The sequence below is a fragment of the Globicephala melas genome, chromosome 10 (genome assembly GCF_963455315.2).
Source record: "Globicephala melas chromosome 10, mGloMel1.2, whole genome shotgun sequence".
NCBI lineage: Eukaryota > Metazoa > Chordata > Mammalia > Artiodactyla > Delphinidae > Globicephala > Globicephala melas.
Genome location: NC_083323.1, coordinates 95,990,485 through 96,011,239, shown reverse-complemented (window position 1 = coordinate 96,011,239; position 20,755 = coordinate 95,990,485). Strand labels below are relative to the sequence as shown.

Sequence of the window (20,755 nt, the reverse complement as noted above, 5' to 3'; positions counted from 1 at the left end):
CTCAGCGGCTCATTCTGTGACCAGCCCGCCTCTTGTAGACACTGAAGTTTGTAAGCCTGGACTGGAGGCCCTCCTTCCCCCTCCCTCCTCACCAAGCATGGCTGGCGGCGCTCACTTAGGTCGTCTTTGAATCCTGTCCACAACCCCTGGACGCTGCTGGTCCAGCAAGGTCAGGCCGGCGCAGGGCCGGGGGCAGGCCCAGGCCGAAGCTTCTTTAGGCAGATACCCGGGGCCATGTCTGTGGGCAGGGGCTGCCCTCCCTGAACCCCCAGGGGGGACTCTCACCCACAGCTTGGTAGGGGACCAGGAAGCCCTTGTGGAGGTTGGGAGTCCTGTCCTAAGAGGTCACCCGCAAACTGTTCCCTGTGGACGCAGACTCCCTCTGACCAATGAGCGAGGGGGTGGGGAGTGCCCACTGGGGAACCCTGCTGCCCACAGAGCTGGCTCACAACAGTCCGCACACCCACTGTGATCGGAGAGGGGAGGGGAGGACGTGCAGGCAGGTGTGGGCGGCCCCTGCACCCCTGGAGGTCACAGGGTCATGTCCTGTGGTGGACTCCAGCCTGGTCTAGAAGTTCTGCGCACCTCTGGGGCTCAGGGTCTTAGCTCGTGGTGGCTTCATCGCAGAGTCCTGTGTACCCTTTCCCTCCCTTTTCTCCACCCACAAAGGCTGCCGTTTGCTGAGAAAGGCTCCTCACCCACGCCAGTGCTCTCAGTCCGTCAACAGAGGAGTGGATAAAGAAGATGTGGTACATGTATACAATGGAATATTACTCAGCCATAAAAAAGGATGAAATAAGTCCATCTGCAGCAACATGGACGGACCTAGAATTGCCATACTGAGTGAAGTAAGTCAGACAGAGAAGGAGCAATGTCATATGCTATCGCTTATTTGTGGAATCTAAAAAAAGGCTACAAATGAACTTATCTACAAAACAGAAATAATTACAGATGTAGAAAATAAACTTATGGTTATGGGGGGGTAAAGTGTGGGAGGGAAAAATTGGAAGATTGGGATTGACCCATACACACTACTATATATAAAATAGATAACTAATAAGGACCTACTGTACAGCACAGGGAACTCTACTCGATACCTTGTAATGGCCTATATGGGAAAAGAATCTAAAAAGGAGTGGATATATGTATATTCATAACAGAGTCAGTTTGCTGTACAGCAGAAATTAACACAACATTGTAAATCAACTATACTCCAATGAAAGTAAAAAAGAATAAATTAAGGTATAGAGTGAAAAAAAACGATTCTCTCTGGGAACCCCTAGGGGACCTTCCAAACCGTCCCCCAGGCCAGCTAGCAGGCTCCATGAAGGCAGGACTGTGGCTGCTGGGTTCTCCATCACTGATGGCTGGTATGCTGCCTTGCCTGGATACGAGATGGTGATGTGCGTGTAGCTGAATCTTGAATACCTGGGTAGAAAGCCTCTTAGCCAGCTTCCTCCCTTCCTCCCCTGTGCTAACCTTCCAACCCCCCTTCTTCCAGCCCCACCGTCACTTTGCTAAGCACTTTTTTTTTTTTTTTTTTTTTGCGGTACGCGGGCCTCTCACTGTTGTGGCCTCTCCCGTTGCAGAGCACAGGCTCCGGACGCGCAGGCTCAGCGGCCATGGCTCACGGGCGCAGTCACTCCGCGGCATGTGGGATCTTCCCGGACTGGGGCACGAACCCGTATTCCCTGCATCGGCAGGCGGACTCTCAACCACTGCGCCACCAGGAAAGCCTTAAAGTTCTCCATTTTAGAGACTCAATTTCCATTTCTTTATGGTCCTGGCTCTCTATCAGTTGTCCCCTAGTCCATGGTTTTCTCTGTCTCTGCCCTTCCTTTCCAGGCTGGGTGCTCAGGGGAGAGGAACGATGGTCATGGGAGGGACACCAGGGCCCGACCCCATCGAAATGAGGTGGTGGAGGGAGAAACAGTCCCGTGACGGGGAGTGGAATTCACCTCTGTGGACCCCTTCGCAGTGCCCGGTCTTCGCTGCTCCATCTTGCCTTGAGTTGGAGATCTGGAGATACAGTCGTGTCTGAGGTCCTGCTTTCTCCCTGGGTGTCAGAACACGTAAGGTGGCCAACTGCGGATGGCTTGGCCCATGGGAGGGAGGCCTCACGGCCTTACAAGTCTAGGTCAGGGCAATTGCAGCAGAAGGATGAGGCAAATGGAGCCCCAGAAGAGGAAGCCTCCCACTGACACCTGCGGGTATAAAGCCAGGACCTGCCAATGAACAAGAGGGGCCGTGGCGTGAGCCCCCAGCAGTCGGCCCCGGGAGGAGGGGCATCATAAGGCTCAGGGGGCCATGTGCTGTGTTCTTTGTCTCTCTGACTGTAGCTTCACTATAGCTATTCCATCCTATACCTATCTAACCTCTATCTACGCTCACGATACTGGTGACTTGTGCATTTATTTTTGCCCACCCTGATTCACTTTATTTGAAGAAATTCCTGGAGGAAGGAGGGCTCCTCCTCTGCATCACTGTCTCATCTCCCTGGGGGACTCTGATAGGTCTCGCAAGATTGTTAGTGCCTCACCCACCAGGGTATAGACTCTCCCCTCTTTGTAGCTTTGGTGGACTAACTTTACTCAATCTTCCAGAACACTCTTTAGGATCGTCTTTTGGGAGAGCCTATGTCTCAGTTTGCTTGGAACAGTCCTAGTTTACACCGGTTGTTCCAGTGTAATTATGAATAGTTTCCCCTCTGGACAATGTTACACGGTCATCTTAGTGGATGGTGCCTGGTAGCTATTTCAATATGGCGGCTGTGCTGCAAGAGACCTTCCTCCTCATTAGCCCCACTCGCTCTCCCAGTCTCTGTGGCCATGACCCAGTCTGAGGCCTGATTACCTGGAACACTTTCCAGCAGCCCTGAGCTCAGTGCCTCAGTCACCAAGCTCCCATGAGCTACACAGAGATACTCCCCTAGAATCGCCACTGAAATCCACCCCCTTCTCTCCACTGAAATCAGAGACTCGCTTCTTCTTCAGCACTAAAAAAATGTCATCTCAACGTACTCATGGCGGGGAATGAGTTTTTCCCAAGGCTCTGACGTTTGTCCACCAGCCACTGAGAGCTTAGTGTGAGAAAGAGGCTGGGGAACCTCCCCCAAAAGAACCCTCCTGCCTCTTCCCTGCCAGGGTGGCTGGAAGGAAGGGTAGGGAGGAAGCCTCAGAGCAGAAAGAGGGTTGTGGAAGAGATTTGCAATGTTCTGGAGTGAGAAAGCCAACAGAGTGGAACAATACTGTGCCCCATTTTGCTTGTCCCAGAAGGAGAGAAGAGAGAGAGTGAGGCAGAAAAAACGTTCCAAGAAATAATGGCTGGAACTTTCCAGCTTTTGTGAAAGGCCTATAGCTTTAGGTTCAAGAGACTCCACACACTCCAAGCAGAACTGAAAGTAAACAAAAAAGCACATCCAGGCACATCAGAGTCAAACTGCTAAAAACCAAAGATAAAAAGGAAATCTTGAAAGAGGCCAGAGATAAAGGACACACCGCAAGCAGAGAACAACACTCTCAGCGTCACTGCTTTCCCATCCAAAACCATATAGACCAGGAGGCAGTGGCACTACGTCTTTAGAACCCTGAAAGAAAAAAGAAGTTGTCAACTCAGAATTACTTTTCCAGTGGAAATATTCTTCAAGTCTGAAGATGAAGTGAAAGCATTTTCAGGTAAAAGAAAACGTCAAGACTTTGTCGTGAGCAAACCTGCTCTGGGAAAAAATGCTTCAGTTCTTAGCCTGAGGGGCAGGAATCCAGGTGGATGAGCAGAGCTGGAGAATGGATCATGGGAAATGGTTCATTTGTAGGTAAATATAAGACATAGTTTTTCTTTTTAATGTCTTTAAAATACATATAGCTGTTTAAAGCAAGACATAACGTAACGTGGGGTTTATAACATATGTGGATGTGACATACATGAAAACTATAGCATAAACCCTGGGGGCTGGTTTCTTCATACAGTATTAACTCCAATTGCTAGATGCTCTTCTCTCTAGAACTGTGGTTTTCTGCCTGGTCTGGGAAGCCCCGGGGGTGTCCTTGACATCTTTTTTCTCTCTCTTTCTTCTCATGAGGGCACCCTGGGCTTGGTTACCAGAGGCTACGTGAGCTGTGACGACATCACCCCAGACAACTAACGGGACGTGTGCTGTGTATCCTGGTGTTTTAAATTCTTCTTGGTTTTCATTTCTAATACAGTGAATATGACTAGATATAACCTACATACGCAAAAGCTCTTTGGGGTCCACAATACTTTAAAAAAATTTATTTTATTGAAGTATAGTTGATTTACAATGTTGTGCCACTCTCTGAGGTGTTAAGAAAGGCTATGGACAGAAGAGCAGATTACTGTAAAAAGAAGCAAGAAACTCTAAGAAGGAGGCAAGAAAAATTAGAAAATTCGTTTGCAGAGACGAAAGCTGAGCTAAAGGTACTGAATAGCAGAATGAATAATGCAGAAGAAAGAATAAGTGATCTCAATACTTTTTTTTTTTTTTTTGCGGTACGCGGGCCTCTCACTGTTGTGGCCTCTCCCGTTGTGGCGCACAGGCTCCGGACGCGCAGGCTCAGCGGCCATGGCTCACGGGCCCAGCCGCTCGGCCGCATGTGGGATCCTCCCGGACCAGGGCACGAACCCACGTCCCCTGCATTGGCAGGCGGACTCTCAACCACTGCGCCACCAGGGAAACCCCTCAATACTTTTTAAGGGTATAAAGTTTGAGAACAGTTGCCTAGAGCAACCACTAAAAATAAATTAACATAATAAGAAAAGAAAGGCAAAGAGGTAGAGCTAAAAGGCCACTATATGCGAGAAAATGGAATTCTGAACTCTAAACCGGTTTAATTTGGGGGGACTTGCTTCTAGTAGGGTGACCTATTAGAAATTGTCCTGGTTTGTCTGGGACATGGAGCTTTCCATCTTAAAACTGGTTCAGTCCCAGGCAAACTGGGTCAGTTGGTAATTTATAGCCTTTCAGTCATCTATTTTGTCCCCCTTCCCTTAGCCAAATGAGAGCCCCTAAAGAGCAAAAGCACCTCTGACCTGCGTGCAGGCCCCCAAGATAGGTAAGAGGACTGAACAAAGGAAATAAAGGAGGCAAAATGCTAAGCACACTATGTCCACAAAAACAGAAAACACGGGACCAGCCTAAGATAACTGTCTATTAGAGTATATCACTACGGATGGTTTCAAAAATGTTTCTCTGTTTAGTGAAATTTTTGTCATGTTATTAAATCCTTTTGATAATTACAAAATAAATGTATTTAAAATGATCATTGTGATCAGACAGCCCTTTCTAAGCCAGACGAGATTAGAAGGTTGAGGCCGTGGATACTGAAGATGATGCTAGACCTTGGCTCTGGGAGCATCTTTTTTTTTTTTTTAATCCCTAGTACGCGGGCCTTTCACTGCTGTGGCCTCTCCCATTGCGGAGCACAGGCTCAGGACGCGCAGGCCCAGAGGCCGTGGCCCACGGGCCCAGCCGCTCCGCGGCATGTGGGATCTTCCCGGACCGGGGCACGAACCCACACCCCCTGCATCGGCAGGCGGACTCTCAACCACTGCGCCACCAGGAAAGCCCTGGGGGCATCTTTAATCAATGTGATCAATGGAGAAGAACTCTTGGTCCTTGGATACGAGCTCAGGCCACACACGGATTCTTTCAACCCTGGGAGCTTATGTCTCAGGACCAATCTGTATCCCGCTGTCTTTACTCGGCCCCTCATCTCCAATTCTCACTTACACTTTCTGAGGTTGCTTCTGGGTTCATGGAGTTGTGTTTTTCATTAACTGAAGAGGTCAAAGGGCAGAGACAGGAACGGGGACAGTCTTCAAAGCTGTGATGGGGGAATGGAGACAAAGCAGGGGGAGAACATGGCCGTGAGTGCACCTAGTACACAGACTCATTTTCAGAGTTTGGAATTTTATTTTTGCTTTTATTTTTAAAATAAAAAAATATTGGTGCTGCCACCTGCTGTCCCACATGGGGAAGGACCCAACCGGGCAGGGATGGCGGGGGAGGGGTGTGTGTGTGTGGGGGGGGAGGTGTGGGGGAGGGGCGGGGCTGGGTTTTCCTGATCAGGGAGGTTTTCCGGCAGCCTTCATTAGACCCCAGCATTTAGAGAGGAGATTGCTCTCTCTCGGAATCCAAACAACCTCAGAAGACCCTGGGCTGAGGGGGCAGAGCAGTTTCCCGTGTGGACCAGGTTAGGAGAGATACAGGAGCCGGGTGGAGAGCAGAGCGGGCAGAGGAGGCCTGAGTCAGCTGGGCTTCTGTGCTTAATGGCCAGTAGAGATGTGGGCAGACCAGGGATTTAGGGGTAAGAGTGACTCTGCTGGAGTTAGGTCTGTCCTGCTCCCGCCCCTCTTCCCAAGTCATCTCTGGTTTCAGGTTGTCTTCCATAGGTTAAGGATAGTTGGGAGGGGTTGAGTCAACCCCAAAGACGGGTCAGCCACTAGCCTTGCCCCTCTTGTCCACCTTCCCTACTCTGTCAGCTATCTGTCTACAGTATCCACCAATCATGCCCCTCCCCAGCTTAAAGCCCTTCAATGACTTTGCCCTCTGATCCTCAAGATGAAGCCCAGGCTCCTTGACGGTCAGGGCACATTGCTCATCCGTTACTGGGGCACACGGAGGTACCCACCTGTATCTGTGCATGAGCTCAGGCTATGGGGCAGAGAGGGAGAGTGTGCACCGGGCAGGTACTGGAGTTTCCAAGGCTGGTGCCCGGGGAGGAAGAGAGCCCATGGTAGACAGGTGCGTCCAGGAGCTGGGGTTGGCCGTGGAGCCATGTGGTCCAGGAGAGGGTACCTGAGCCTGCTTCCTGTTCTCCTGAGCCAGTGGGGGGCGGGAGTGAAGTTCACTCCCACCGTAGCCCTGCCCCTTTTACTGTTCCCCAGTACAGTAACCCTGCCCCTCACTGCTGGGTACCTTGCCTTTTTTCGGAGAGAGCAGCCTTAGAAATGGACGGTGTCCTTGAGATAGCTTTGCTGGTCCTTACCTGGGGGCCTGGCTACTACCCCCTCTGGTCTTCATTTGGAGAGAGGGCTTCTGGCAGTGGTAGTGTATGTGGCCTGGTGAGCAGTCTGCTTCTCTTGGGTGACAGCAGAAGTTACAGTGTGGCGGGGTGGGGGGATGCCCATAGTCTCTGTTGGGGAGAGCACAGAGAGAGAGAGAAGAGAAGAGAGAGAAGAGAGAGTCATTAAAACACTTCTTTGGTGGTTTCCCCTTTCTAGTCATCAGATTTGGCTACACCTTCTGGCATCTACACCAAGTTTTCTTCCACCGATGTTTCTCCATTTCATCCCCCTCTTTTCAGCAAAGAAACCTCTGGCTCCGGTATTACTGTGCTGGCCCTGGAGAGTAGGGGAGGACCCCAGAGATTCCTTACTCTGCGAGGTAAAGCCACGCCCAGGTGTGGCTCTCCCCTGCCTTGGATGTCGGGACACCACCTCCCCCTCGTTGCTGCTGGTCTTCAGATCCTGCTGCTCTGTCCTCTGCAGAATTTGTCAGCTTCCCACCAGCAAGGATCTGACTCTAGCTAAGAGATCCTCCCTGCCTCCGGAAGGACACTCTCTCCAACGACATGAGGCTTATTGAGTTGGACTCTGCTGCACCTGTCCTATTGAAGCCACAGAGTAAGGTCACACACCGGTGAAAGGGGTGGGGTGTCACCCGAAGATGCTGGATGTTCCTTTTAACAATTATCTTGGGAAGAGGTGGGTGCTCAGACAGTAGTCCAGCAGGTGGGCCTCAAAGAGGAGGGACAGGCGACACCTGTCTGTTTCTGAACTCCATTCTCTTTAGACTTCTAGAGGGGCTGACGCTGAGATTTGGGCCCCCCGTGCTGGGTGCTCAGAAGGTGTCTGAGCTTAGAGCTAGGATGGAAGGGCCTATGACACACTGGGTGTAGAGCCATATCTTTTTGTGGATGGACAGGTTTTTATCTCCCTAAGTCACTTGCCCCCAACCCTTTTGCTAGTTATTGAGGCTATGGTGACAGGATGAGGGTCATTTATGGTGAAACTCATGTTTGAGAATATGTGTTATCTGTTGTATAATAGATCACTCGTATGCTTAGCAGTTTAAAACAACAAACATGTATTATTTCACATAGTTTCTGAGGGTCAGGAATCCAGAAGCAGCTTAGATGTGTGGTTTTGGCTCAGGGTCTCTCACGGTCAAGGTCGTGGCCAGGACTGCAGTTGCCTGAAGGTCTGACGGGGCTGGTGGTCCTGCTTCCAAGATGGTCCCCTGACACGGCCGAGGGCTGGGGGCCTCAGTTCCTCGCTGCATGGCCCTCTTCCTAAGACACTTGAGTGTCCCCATGACATGGTAGCTGGCTTGCCCCAGAGTGATCTAAGATAGAAAGAGTAAAGTGGAGGCCAAAATGTCTTAAAATTAAAAAAAAATTTTTATTGTGGTAAGAGCCCTTGACATGAGATCTACCCTCCTAATAAAATTGTAAGTGTACAGTGTCACCTACAGGCACAATGTCGTACTGAAAATCCCAAGTGTCTTTTATAATCTAGCTTTGGAGGTAACGTAGCATCCCCGTGCCGTGTTCTATTGGTCACACAGACCAACCCCGATACAATGTGAGAAAAGACGACACAAGGATGGGAATTCCAGGAAGCAGGGGTCCTTGGGGGCTGTCTTGAGGGCTGGCTATCACAGAAGTAGTAGACAGATAATGTTAGTACAATAACTGCAGAAGATCAGCTAGCAGGACGTTATTTTTGTTAAGTATGGTTGTATTTCAGATGCAGTAACATGAAGTCAGGCTCTGATCCTCTCCACCTCATCCCTGTCATCTGAAATACTCCTTCACCCACCCCATCAAGTAGCAAGACGGCACAGGTCAAAGTATGACCTACAGGGGACCAAACACAAGAGAAGGTGGGGATTTAGGAGGACAGCAAAGGGTTAAAAAGGACCAAGAAGCTGTTGAAAAGGAGAGGGATGGGCAGGAAGGAGAAGCCCCAGGTGGGATGCCCTTTCCAACCTCGGGAGGGTAGCCATAGCTTGAGTCCCGAGAATCTAGGACTGTGGTCCCCCACCAGCAGATTGTCCAAAGGGACAAGTTCAGAGGCTGGAGATCTCAGTTCCAAAGCTCCCACACCCCGGGGGCTTTGTGTGGACCCTCATGCCTGAAATAAAGGCTTTTAGTAAAAGACCCTTTAAACATACTGTGTACGTGCCTGGCTTGCTAATGGCGAGGCGGTTGGTTCTGCTGTGGCCAGCACCGTTCCTTCCTACTACAGTAAGGAGTCTATGGGTGAGGGTGCACTTGGACCTCAGCTGATCGACTTCTGTAATACTCTGTTCTAGCTCCCTTTGTTTCCTCCAAGACTTTAACAAACCCTTATTTGAACAGTGTCCCCTTGTCCCATCTGTGCTGCTCACAAAGAAAGGAGGGGAGGTGAGTGGCAGCAGAGGACAGGGGAGCCCCACTGAGGAGTGGGGGAGTGCTTTGTGACCTAGCTGCCCCTTCCCGAGCTGGGGTTCTGTCTCCATTCCAGAGAACCTCCCCCTTTAAGAATGACAACAGTTTCCTTACAGCTGGGTCAAGGACAGGAGCAAGGTTTTTCTGCAAACAGTTGGGAAGGAGAGAGGAAGCCAGGGGGAAGGGTGGGTGTCGAAGGCAGGATGGTATATCAGTTATAGAGCATTGAGGCCGAGCAGAGTGGTCCTGGGAGGAGACAAAGGCACAGAAGTGAAATAATTTGCCCAAGATCACACAGCAAGGCGTGACAGTGGCTCTGATAGCTGTGACTTTAGCTCTGTCTTGCCTGCGTGCCTGGGACAACCCATGCACTACAACAACTCCTGTTCCATGCAGGGAGGAAAGAGAGGAGGGCCGGCTCTCAGCAATCGTCTAGAGCGTGGATGAAAGGCCACACGGACAATGCAGTATGTAGAAGAGATGTGTAAGACAGACTAATGAGTGATACACATACGCAGGTGGAAGGAAAACTGGGCAGGTGACGGTGAAGCAGCCCTTCGGCCTCCTGGCTCATCTGTGGGACAGGGAGAGCAGGGGAGGCCCAAACTGGGGCACGAATGGAGGAATGGCTGGAGCCTCGTTAGTGTAGAAGGATGACGGGCTGGAGGGGGGGTGAGGCAGGGGGTCAGGGGGAGGAGGGTGGAGGCCCCTCAGGCCGGGAGGGCGCTGGTTGGTGTTGGCATCCTGGGGAAGAAGGGTGAGGAGGCAGGGGGTCAAGGGAAGGTGGCTGCACGCGCACCTGGGGACTGGAGAAGCTGGGCCTGGACAGAGCCCCTGCCTTGGCGGCCCAGCCCCTTGACCAGGGCAGAGGCCCACCAGGGACTCAGGGGTGGAGCCTCGTGGCTCCGTGAACAGCTGCCACCACAGCGCACTGGGGCCGGGCCCCTGTCCACCCATCAGTTCCCTCTCTCCTGCACTGAAGACTCCTCTCGGCTGGTGGGAGGGTGGTGGTAAACAGTGGCTGCTGCTCTGGGGTTTGCAGCCCTTGGACAGGAGTAGAGGTCTCGCCCAGATGCTGGTGCAGGGCTCGGCAGGGGCGCCCTGTCTGGGATGCACTCTTGTCGTCATGGGCATGGGGGCACTACGGGATGCAGTGAGATTCTGGTTGTGGAGCCCCAGTGCGGGCAACAGTTCTCCTACATCCATCACCCCCAGATGTTTACCTGCCTTTACTGTCTCTAAATCTCTGTTGTCAGTCATTACACTTTGTTATAAATATCAGAACCGGGCTTCCCTGGTGGCGCAGTGGTTAAGAATCTGCCTGCCTATGCAGGGGACACGCTGGTCCAGGAAGATCCCACATGCCGCGGAGCAACTGAGCCCACACGCCACAATTACTGAGCCTGCGCTCTAGAGCCCATGAGCCACAACTACTGAAGCGCGAGCGCCTCTATTGGAGCCCATGTGTCTAGAAGCCCGCGCTCCGCAGCAAGAGAAGCCACTGCGATGAGAAGCCCGCGCACCGCAACGAAGAGTAGCCCCCGCTCGCCGCAACTAGGGAAGGCCTGCGCGCAGCAACGAAGACCCAATGCAGTCAAAAATAAATGAATAAAATAAATAAATGAAAAAAACGATGGGAAATTAAAAATTAAGAAAACATCAGAACTGTGTGACCCCAGGGCATGGGCAGTGAGTTCTCATCCTTAACTGTAGAAAACAAGGCTTTGTGTCCAGTTAAGAGAAGTTCTGTCAAGTGAAGAGGTAGGGATGATAAAAGCAATGACAGCTAACGTTCATTAGTGCTTCCTCTATTCCAGGTACTACGCTGAGTGATTTTACGTAGAAACTTCCCAAAATTCCTTGCAGGAAGTGCGTACTCTTGGTATTGCCTTGGGTGATCAGGAAACGGGCTCATTTACTGAGGGTTAGTGGCTTGTATATGTTCACACAGTGAACGAGAGGTAGCTGTTTGACACGGAGCCTGCTCACCTGCCCACTGTGTATTATTCCCTCCCAATTTTGGATGCCATTTCAGGCTCATCGAGAGCCTCTGAGGCAAGTGGTTTATGCGTGAACACGGTGGCCTAGCTATGCCGGCAGCCCTCTGCTTGGGCACTGCCCACGGGGGACAGAGCAGAGGCTCCTAAGGGTTGCACCCTCTCCTGGTAGCCAGAACAAGAGTGAGGGCAGAGGGCAGTGAGACTCGGGCCTGACTGGGTCGGGGGAGTCAGGAGGCTCACCCACAGATGGACAGTGGGCTGGCAAGTGCTCGAGAAGACAGAGGCCCCCTGTTGCTGCTGGAGGGGTGAGTGTGACAGGTCAGCTCCGTCTCAGGCCCCTGGAACCTAAATGGCCTCTGGTGAGGGTGGGTGTTCAGCATGGAGCCCAGGTGTCTGCAGAGCTGACCCAGAGCCGTCCTGTGGGCTGAGGTCTCAGGGAGGATGAGGACGGCCTGATGGGTGCTGGTCTGGCCCCTGGTCAGGTCAGGCCACGGCTCACGCCCCTGGCCTCAGAGGCCTGGGCTACCATCTTTGTTTCTTTCTTTCCGCCCTCCTCGCAGACCCAGGTTGGCTATGTCACAGTCCTTCACATAACCCTGTGATTTTCCCATCAAGTCTCCTCACCCACTACCTTTCACCTCCTGCTGGACCTGCAAGGTCTCCCCCATCCTGGCCTGTCCACGATCATGGTCGCAGCTCTGGGACAGCTCCAGGTCAGTCTCTGGGGACCCTGATGGCACAGGTGCTGTTATGATTGAGGGTGTTATGGTGGGGGGGTTTGGGAGAGACATCCCAGAGAGCTGGCTGGGGGTACTGGAGGTGGTCCCCAGGCCGGGCAGAAGCATCGGTCTCCAGAGGAGGAAGAAAAGGCTGAGGAAGGGCAGGGAGAAGTGGGAAGGGAGGGCCAGACACAGCTAGCGGATCCTCAGCCACATCGGGGGCTGCAGGCCTCGCACTGATTGTTGGGTAATTAAGCCTATAGCCCAGATGTGGTTCCTTCTCCTTAGGGGATAAGATTTGGGTGTGGGGAGGGGGCCAGGACTCTGCTCTCTCTTGGCGTCCTAGGATTTGCAGTGGCCTCTAAGGGTCCCCTGCTGCAATAGGGGTCCCACAGTGTTACAGGATCAGCTCCTGCCTGGGATGCCTTTGTGTTCTGCAGGTGAGGAATTTCCTGCTCCCCTTTCATCCTGCAGGTCTGGGCACGTGGGGTGGGGGCGTGCGGGAGACGGCGGCTGAGGTGAGGGGGCAGTTGCAGGGGGATACGCAGCTAGACTTTGTTACTCCTGCCTCCTCTGGGGCCCCTACCAGGACGTGGGGCCTGAGTCCTCGGGCAGCACGGGGTCCTCCACTTCAGGGCACACACCGATCCTGACCTCGGGTCCATGTTGGTCAGTTTCTTCTGAGCAGAGGGCTCTGGACCGACCTAAAGAATCAAGGCTAAAGGATCATTTGGAGTTCAGGCTGGAAGGTTGTTTGTGACCATTTGGTGCTCTCTGGGCCTGGCGGACGGGGAGGGGGCAGGGGCCTGGCGTGGAGCTGCGTTAGAAGGGTGCAGTCACTCTGTCTCACGTGGAAATAAACGTATTTGATTCTTGATCATCTCCCTGGGGTCTCAGACTCTGGTCAATGAGGTCAAAGACGGTCCTGGGAGGTATAGTTTTGTGTGTCCCTAGAAGGGCTGGGGTGGGACCACCCATCCGTGGCCGTAGCTCCCCCCCACCCCCCGCCCTTTCATCACCCACACGTCGGTGCCCTTGGTGATCATCTCTTCCATCTGACAGTCAGTGGTGCAGCCAGATTGGAATGAGGGGTAGGGTCTTCGCAGGGTGAGCATGTGGGCTGGGATTGGTGTGTGTGTGTGTGTGTGTGTGTGTGTGTGTGTGTGTGTGTGTCTGTCTGTCTAGTGGGGGCAGGGACGAAATATCCAACAGGGTGTTGGAGGAGCGAGGACTGAACTTGGTGGGTCTCTGACTCCCACTGCAGCGAGCACTGCCCCCTGCTGCCCACGGGGGAAATGGCAGCCCTGGCTTCCTGCATCTGGGTGGATCCCGCTCCCACCCCCTTGGAGGTGCCCAGGAGCAGCTCAGTCCTCCTCTGGTTGCTTGTGCTCCTTTGGGGTCTCCAGGCCTCTTGTTGGATTTTGGCTCCTGGAGGGGAGTGGTCCAGTGGAGGATGTGGACCCGCAGGTGGGAGGGTGTGGGTGTTCATGTCACAGGAGTCTTGGGGGGACTGAGGCTGCTTCCACTTGGGTCCAACAGTCACCATGGAGGCCTATGTGCTCCCGGCAAGATCCCAGCGAGGGGTCGACATGCAGAGCACAGACAGCAGTCCTATGGGGAGAGACCTGGATATGCACTGTGAACTCGGAGTGGCCGGGACCTGGTGAATACACACGGAGCATCTTCCAGTGCCTTTACCGCACCTGGGAATGGAAAAGGTAGGATTCCCCCACTTCCTCTGAGCTTCTGCTGCTCTGCCCTCCCGACGCTGCTGGGGACCCTGCGGAGAGGTTGGGCAGGGATGAAGTTGCTCAGGTCCACTCTGCATTCTTTCTTTTTCTTTTTTTTAAAAAAATTTTATTTAGTTATTTTTGGCTGTGCTGGGTCTTCGTTGCTGCAAGCGGGCTTTCTCTAGTTGCAGTGCGCGGGCTTTTCATTGCATTGGCTTCTCTTGTTGCAGAGCACGGGCTCTAGGCACGCGAGCTTCAGTAGTTGTGGCTCACAAGCTCAGTAGTTATGGCTCTCGGGCTCTAGAGCACAGTCTCAGTAGTTGTGGTACACGGGCTTAGTTGCTCTGCGGCATGTGGGATCCTGCCAGACCAGGGCTCAAACCCATGTCCCCTGCATTGGCAGGCGGATTCTTAACCACTGCGCCACCAGGGAAGCCCCACTCTGCATTCTTGTCCAAATTCTTTTCCAAATTCATTCCAGGCTTGCGGTGGGATGAGTGCTGCAATCCTGGTTCTTGGACAGAGCCCCAGAGACCATCTCGGATGTGCAGGGGCCTGGCCATTGCAGGAAGAGGCGGCAGGGGTGTTCATCTAGTGAGCACAGGCCAGGGATATTCCAGCATTCCCCTCATCCCCCCCAGCCAGGCTCTGTCCCCACCCCACGTTGAGCCCTCTTCTCTCTGCTCTTGCCCTACAGGAAGGACTTTTATTCTGAAAGAGCCAAGGCCCTTGGAGGTAGGGAGGTGACCAGAGGCTGGAGCTGGCCCTGAATCTGAACAGGCCCTACCCATCTGGGCTGTTTTCCAGGGCAGCGATTCTGGGACCCTAAAGGAGGGGCTGTGCTGTCTTCAGTTGTCCCCCTTACCTTCTGTCCGCAGCCTTGCTGGACTGTAGGCAGAGGGTCCTAGAGGCCTGTTGCCTTCACACCTACTGTCACCCTCATGCCCTCATCTTTCTAGCCCTTAGCCTTGTATCCTTCATCTGCTTCCCTTTTCAGTCTCTTCTGGCGCTCTTGCCGCCTGTCCTTCCCAAAGCAGACGTGGAGGCCAGGTCACTATTTAGAAGCTCCCAGCCTCCCCCAGCACTGGACAGAGGTCTTGCCCTGACCCGTCCCTCTTCCCCAACGTGTAGGATGCAAGCATACAATGGCCAGGGCTCGTTAGATGTCGGTCAACGTGGTCTGTTGAACTCTGTGTGGCTGGGGCCATGACTTGGGCCTGGTTCTGTTGAGCCCATGAGGTTTCTCGAGAAGAAGGACAAGGAAATGGACCAAAAACCTCTCCCAGTAGCTCCTGTTTAAATTCTTGAATCCAGTCACAGTTTTCCAGAAGGTCCACCAGTATGGTTTCCACTAATGCTCAAATGCTCAAAGCTGAGTTCTTAGATGGAAAATAAGAGGCCAGATGAATGAAAGAGGGTGGGGATCCGCTATTCTCTGGGCTCCTTTCCCCTTTGCCTGTTTCTCTCATCCAGGAGGCCAGATCTTGAACTGGATATGAGGTCACTATTGTGCAGTGGAGTGTGAGAAAGAAAGGGCTTTGGCCTGGGGGCTGCAAGTTATAGATTAACGTGGGGTGGAGGGAGGGGGGATGCAGAGGGAGGGTCAGTGGCCTGAGAAAGGGACTGCTGACCTGGGACCATCTGGGCTTGAAGGGGACACAGACAAGAGGAGACTGGGGACTGCCGTGGTCCAGGGGGGTCCTCAGCTCCTCTCCAGCTACTTGACCTTCCTGAAGACCTGCTCGTGCACTGCATCCCTTGCAGTCATCTCCTGGGGATAGAGTAGGAATGATGAGGACAGAGAAGGTTTTTTCTCAAGGTCCTTGACCTCCATTGAATCCTTCAGGATACATCAGCTAGAGCACTCGATGTATGGGGAATTGTATCGTGTTGCAAACCCTCAGCTTTCCACCCCAGAGGAAGGAAGGTAGCTGGGTCAGGGAACTGAAGTGGCTAAGTCTCCACGTCTCTGGTCATGATTTACGGACATGCGTCTGACTTACAACCAGGGCCCACCTTGGCCACTCCACTTCTCCCTCTCTCCACTCTTTCCAGGGCTTCTGTTTTCCCTCCTTAGTTGCCTTCCTTGAAGGGAGGCGAGGCTGGAGTAGCAGACGGACTTGATTTGAGTAAGGGCATGCATCCTAGCTGGAGGGCCCCCTCTCAGACACACCCACTTGTGTCTCCTCTCCCAGCCCTCACCCTGCTCACCAGATACGACGTGTCTCCCTCCAGCCAGTGTCTCCAGCCCCAGTCAGGGACCTCCCCTTTCTCTACACATACCAGCTGCTCCTCTTCCCAGGTGACAGTGGTCTATGGGGGAAGGCGGGAATAAAGGAAGACTTGGGGGGCAGGACACCCCAAATGCATCCAGCTCACTCTGGCTGGGCTGCCTGCTTTGCCTCCAGCAGACACTGTCTTGCTCCAGTCCCTTCCTTCCAGGACTCCCGTCCCCCACTCCTAAAGGTCACTGTTTGTGACAGTGACCATTTGGGCAGAGCAGGGATGAGGCAGGATCATGGGGGGGCGTGAAATTGGGGGTTAGGGGATGAAGCGTGGAGAATTTGTTCTCTGTCACTTCTGGCTGACCTGGAGGAGATTTGGGGAAAGAAGGGAGATTGGTTGGGAGCCAACCAGGGAATCTCCTTTCTCCTTTTTCTCAGTCTCGAGGGCAGCTGCAGTGTCCCTGAGAATGAAGGATCAACCCCCTAAATCAGAGCTGGGTGGGCCTGGACCTTCCAATCACCATTGTTAGGCCCCCCAATAGGACAGGCCCCCCTAAACAAGGAGCTCAGAATCTTACGGATTGTTCTTGTGGCCGTGCCACGCGGCTTATGGGATCTTAGTTCCCCCACCAGGGATCGAACCCAGGGCCCTGGCAGTGAAAGTGCAAGTCCTAACCACTGGGCCACCAGGGAATTCCCAGGGAGCTCAGAATCTTGATCAGATAGAGGAACAGTTGGTAGGTATCTGTGATACCAGGCAAGACTGTTGACGGTGGGAGTGGGGAGGGAGTGCGTCTTCAAGGCAGTGAATTAGATTGGAGATGATGGGAACTTTCTAGCAAGGATAGAAACAGTGTAGAGGTAAGAAAGAAGAGTAGGTAGCTGTGAGGGGCTCTAACCCCGTATGTTTGTGTGGAGGCCCTTGGATGCAATGTGGAGTGTATGGCCCTTACCTGGAATGTAACAAAATGTCACTGAAAGGGTTTAAGTCAGGGAGTGTCCTGGTCACTTTTACATTTTATTTTATTTTATTTTTTTTGTTTGTTTGTTTGTTTGTTTTGCGGTACGCGGGCCTCTCACTGCTGTGGCCTCTCCCGTTGCGGAGCACAGGCTCCGGATGCGCAGGCTCAGCGGCCATGGCTCACGGGCCCGGCCGCTCCGCGGCATGTGGGATCTTCCCGGACCGGGGCACGAACCCGTGTCCCCTGCATCGGCAGGCGGACTCTCAACCACTGCACCACCAGGGAAACCCCACTTTTATATTTTAGATAGATCCTTGAGGCTACAGTAGGCAGAGTGGATTAGAGGAGGGTCAAGACTGGGCACCAGATGAGAAATGAGGGCCTGAAATAAGGTGGTGACAAAGAGAAGGGTTAGGAAGGAACAGATAAGAGCCATGTAAACAAGTGATGCTCAATGGAAGTACAGTAGGTCTTAAATGCAAGCCACATATATAATTTTAAAAATTTCTAGTAACCACATTAGAAAAGCAAAAAGAAACAGGTGAAATTAATTTTAATAATATATTTTATTCAGCCTAAAATATCCAAAATATTATAATTTCAGCATGTAATCAATATAAAATTTCTGAGATGTTTTGCACTCTTTTTTGGTATTGTCTTTAAAATTCAGCATGTATTTCACACCGATAGCACATTTCAAATGTTCAATATCTGTATATGGCTAGTAGCTACCATACTGGACAGCACAGAAAAGTTACACAGGCTTGCTGACCAATTACATGTGGTGCACGTGTGCATGCGTGTGTGTGTGCACACACGTGCACGTGTTGGGAGCATGGAGGTAAGGGAACACAAGGTAATGACTGTGACAACAGCCGGCTGGACCAACACAAGGTAATGACTTGGTCCTGCTGGTTGTTGACATTGATGGAGACGGTAAATATAAAAGCAGGAATAGGTTTGTGTAGGAAGATCAGAACTTTGGGTTTGACCTTGGGGCATGCAGATGGAAACATTTTGCAGGCAGTTGAAACTCCGCCCTGGAGCTCAGGTGGTGCCTCTGGCGGGAGAATCTGTGTCCAAGGAAGTTTATAGATGGTAACCGAACACATGGGTGTAGATGATTTAGCCCGTGGATAGTATACAGACAAGAGAGAGAAGGTCAAGAACAAAATACTGGGGGAAAATTCCCAGTTTAAGGGATTAACAGGGGAACTAGGGTCTGCAAAGGAGGCCAAAAGGAAGCAGAAAGGACTGCACCAGAGTGGAGTTAAAGAGGCTGAGGGAAGAGAGACTGTGGTGTCCGCAGGGTCACAGGCTAGAGGGTGAGCACATGTTTGCTCATTGGCCTGAGGGTGACCTGCCCCTTTTGCCCTGTTGGCTGGTGCTAAGAGGGGGCAGCGTGGGTGACATCAGGAGCCTGCTATCCCAGGGACTTCGTAGCCTGCTGTGGTCATCACTTCCCGGCTCTGGATGGGAAAGGTCACTTTATTTTGCCCCACTCTTTTAAGTGCCCCCTGCCCATCCACACCCCCTCCCCGCCAGCCTGAGAAAAGGTACCTGGAGCTTCCGTCCCTCCGTGATCCTCAAGTCCTCCTCAAACTCCACTCCCACCTCGAATTCCAGAGCTTAGTTTCGGAAAGTGCTGAGGGCCTTCACTGTCACGTGGTTGCCCCGATGGTCAGTCTCCTCGTCTGGCTTGAGCAGCGGCGCGATCTTCCGCAGAGCCATGTTGATGTCTACGGAGGCTGTCCTCTTAGGACCAGGGTCCTTTTAGCCAGCTGGCCAGGGCCTCCTCCACCCGCAGCAGCAGCCTGGAGCTGGGAGCATCCCCTGGGCTGGGTCTGGGACTGTGGATTTACTCCTTCCTAGCAATGCCCCTGGCTAGAAGAGGAGCCCAGCCCCCTGACCCCCAGCCTTTCCACGATGTCGGACCCTCGCATCCCCCCTCCTCAATGGGACTGGAGGCAGGAAGGGAGAGGGGAGAACGGGAGTGAAAGGGCTCGGGAGGGGTGAGGCGGTTACTTAGAGCTTGCAGGTAGCTCTCCAAGTTCTTCTGCGAGACAAAGCAGTAGTAGCCGGTGAGGTTGGGAGGCATGGTCCAGGCTGGCCAAGGTGGAGGTCAAGATTTCAGGAGAATAGAGGGGGCAGGGCAAGGAGGGAGGGGGTGTCATCCGACAGGTGGGGCTGGGAGACTCCTGGCCAGCCTCTGCACACACAGAGGCAGCTTGTGTAAGGTCTGTGCTACCAGGGTTTTTATAGAGGTGAGGCCCTGTTGCAGTAAGAGCTCCTGCCAGACTCCCCCCCCCCCCCCCCCCCCGGTGATGAGTGTGAGGCTGGTGTCTGCAGCTCCACAGAGGGGCAGGGACTTGGCAAGTTTTTGCCTGACCTCGGCTTTTCCTGAGGAAGGAACCTGGAACAGGATCTGGGGCTGTCGGTCAGGCTACACTTGAGCCTTCCCGAAGGTCAGTTTTGGCTTTCAGCCCATTTCTGGCAGGTTTGGGAACCGTCCTGAGACTCCAGAGTCAGCCTCTCCTGGGAGGGAGCTGGTCTTGCTGGGTGGAGGGGCGCGCCCTTTCAGACTCACCCAAGGGTGAGTTCTAACAATATCCTGAGATCTTGGAGTGAGTCGGGGATCCCAAAAGGTATGAGGGGGAGGAGGTGGGGAAAGAAGGGGGGACAGCCAGCTGGCCGGGAGCGCCAGTGAGGAAAATCCTCTAGCGCTGGCCCCTACAGCTCCCTCAGACAGCGTCGCTGAGCTGGGACCCCCGACACTGGCTTTCCAGACTCTGTCCTATAGGAGCATTAAGAGGGGGGCAGAGAAACTGCGGAGGGGGCCGTCAGCGGCCTGACAAAGTCTGGCTGGAGCAGAAGGTGAGGGAGGAGCCGCTTGGCTGTTCGGGAGAATTCTACGCGCTTTGGCTTGGGACCCAGAGGTTCCCCTCTCCTTTTGGAGTCACTGATGGTACCGTCAGCCACCCGCGTCCCCAGCCGTTGGCCAGCCCACGCTTACCAGATGTACTCCCATTGCGGGGGGCGGTGCGCCTCAATTACTGTGTGCCCCGCCCCGCACTCCCTGCCCCCTCCCCCCGACGCGCACTCTTCTTTGCCTCTCGAACCCACCAGCCTCCCTGGCTTCAGAACCAACTGGGCTGGTTCATCAGGGTTTAAGGTGGGAAATTTGGGGCGAGCGGGTGAGGGAGGGTGAGCGCAAATATCTCACTCTTCCTCCGGTCCCAGAGCCGGGTCCACGGCCCGGCTGCCCACCCCGTGGCTTCCTCAGAGACCTGGGGCTGGGAAACGAAATGCTGGCATAGGTCGGGGTCAGGTGGTGGGTTTGACTGCGAGGTTCCCAGGAGGCACCTAGCAGGGACTTGCTGATGGAATGAGCTGTGAAAAGAGGTTAATGCAGAGTTGGTGATCGTGGTGGTGGGGTGACGTGGATGCTGTCCCTCCTCGCCTCCCTCAGGTCTCCGTTGACGTCTCCTCTCCCCACCCCCGGGCATCTCGCTTCTTCATTCTCCCCATGGCCTTCTTTTTTCCCACCCCCTCTACGGCTTTCCAGCTTCCTCCCCAGCCCCCGCAGTTCCCTTGCCCCCCCAGATTGCAGTCAGGGGAAAAAGCCCTAACACCTTCTCCCAACCCTGCTCTCCGGTCCCATTGGTTCCCA

The 20,755-nt window shown here is 53.4% G+C and overlaps 1 protein-coding gene and 1 long non-coding RNA gene across 3 annotated transcripts; one reads left to right on the top strand and one right to left on the bottom strand.

Annotated features, from left to right (window-relative positions):
• The first annotated feature begins 36 nt into the window (after window positions 1-36).
• On the top strand, window positions 37-5,220 carry LOC132597944 (uncharacterized). 2 transcript variants are annotated; one of them, XR_009565456.1, is made up of 3 exons: window positions 37-169; window positions 670-848; window positions 1,590-5,220. It is a non-coding gene; the product is annotated as an uncharacterized lncRNA (long non-coding RNA). The 2 variants fall into 2 exon arrangements; XR_009565455.1 differs by lacking the exon at window positions 1,590-5,220 and adding an exon at window positions 1,284-1,401.
• A 10,395-nt stretch (window positions 5,221-15,615) lies between these two features.
• RBP5 (retinol binding protein 5) lies at window positions 15,616-19,244 on the bottom strand. The gene is given in 4 exon segments (XM_030834443.2): window positions 15,616-15,669; window positions 16,110-16,211; window positions 18,646-18,824; window positions 19,111-19,244. Coding segments are annotated over 4 exon segments (408 nt in total). The 5' UTR covers window positions 19,184-19,244.
• Between the last annotated feature and the right edge of the window lie 1,511 nt (window positions 19,245-20,755).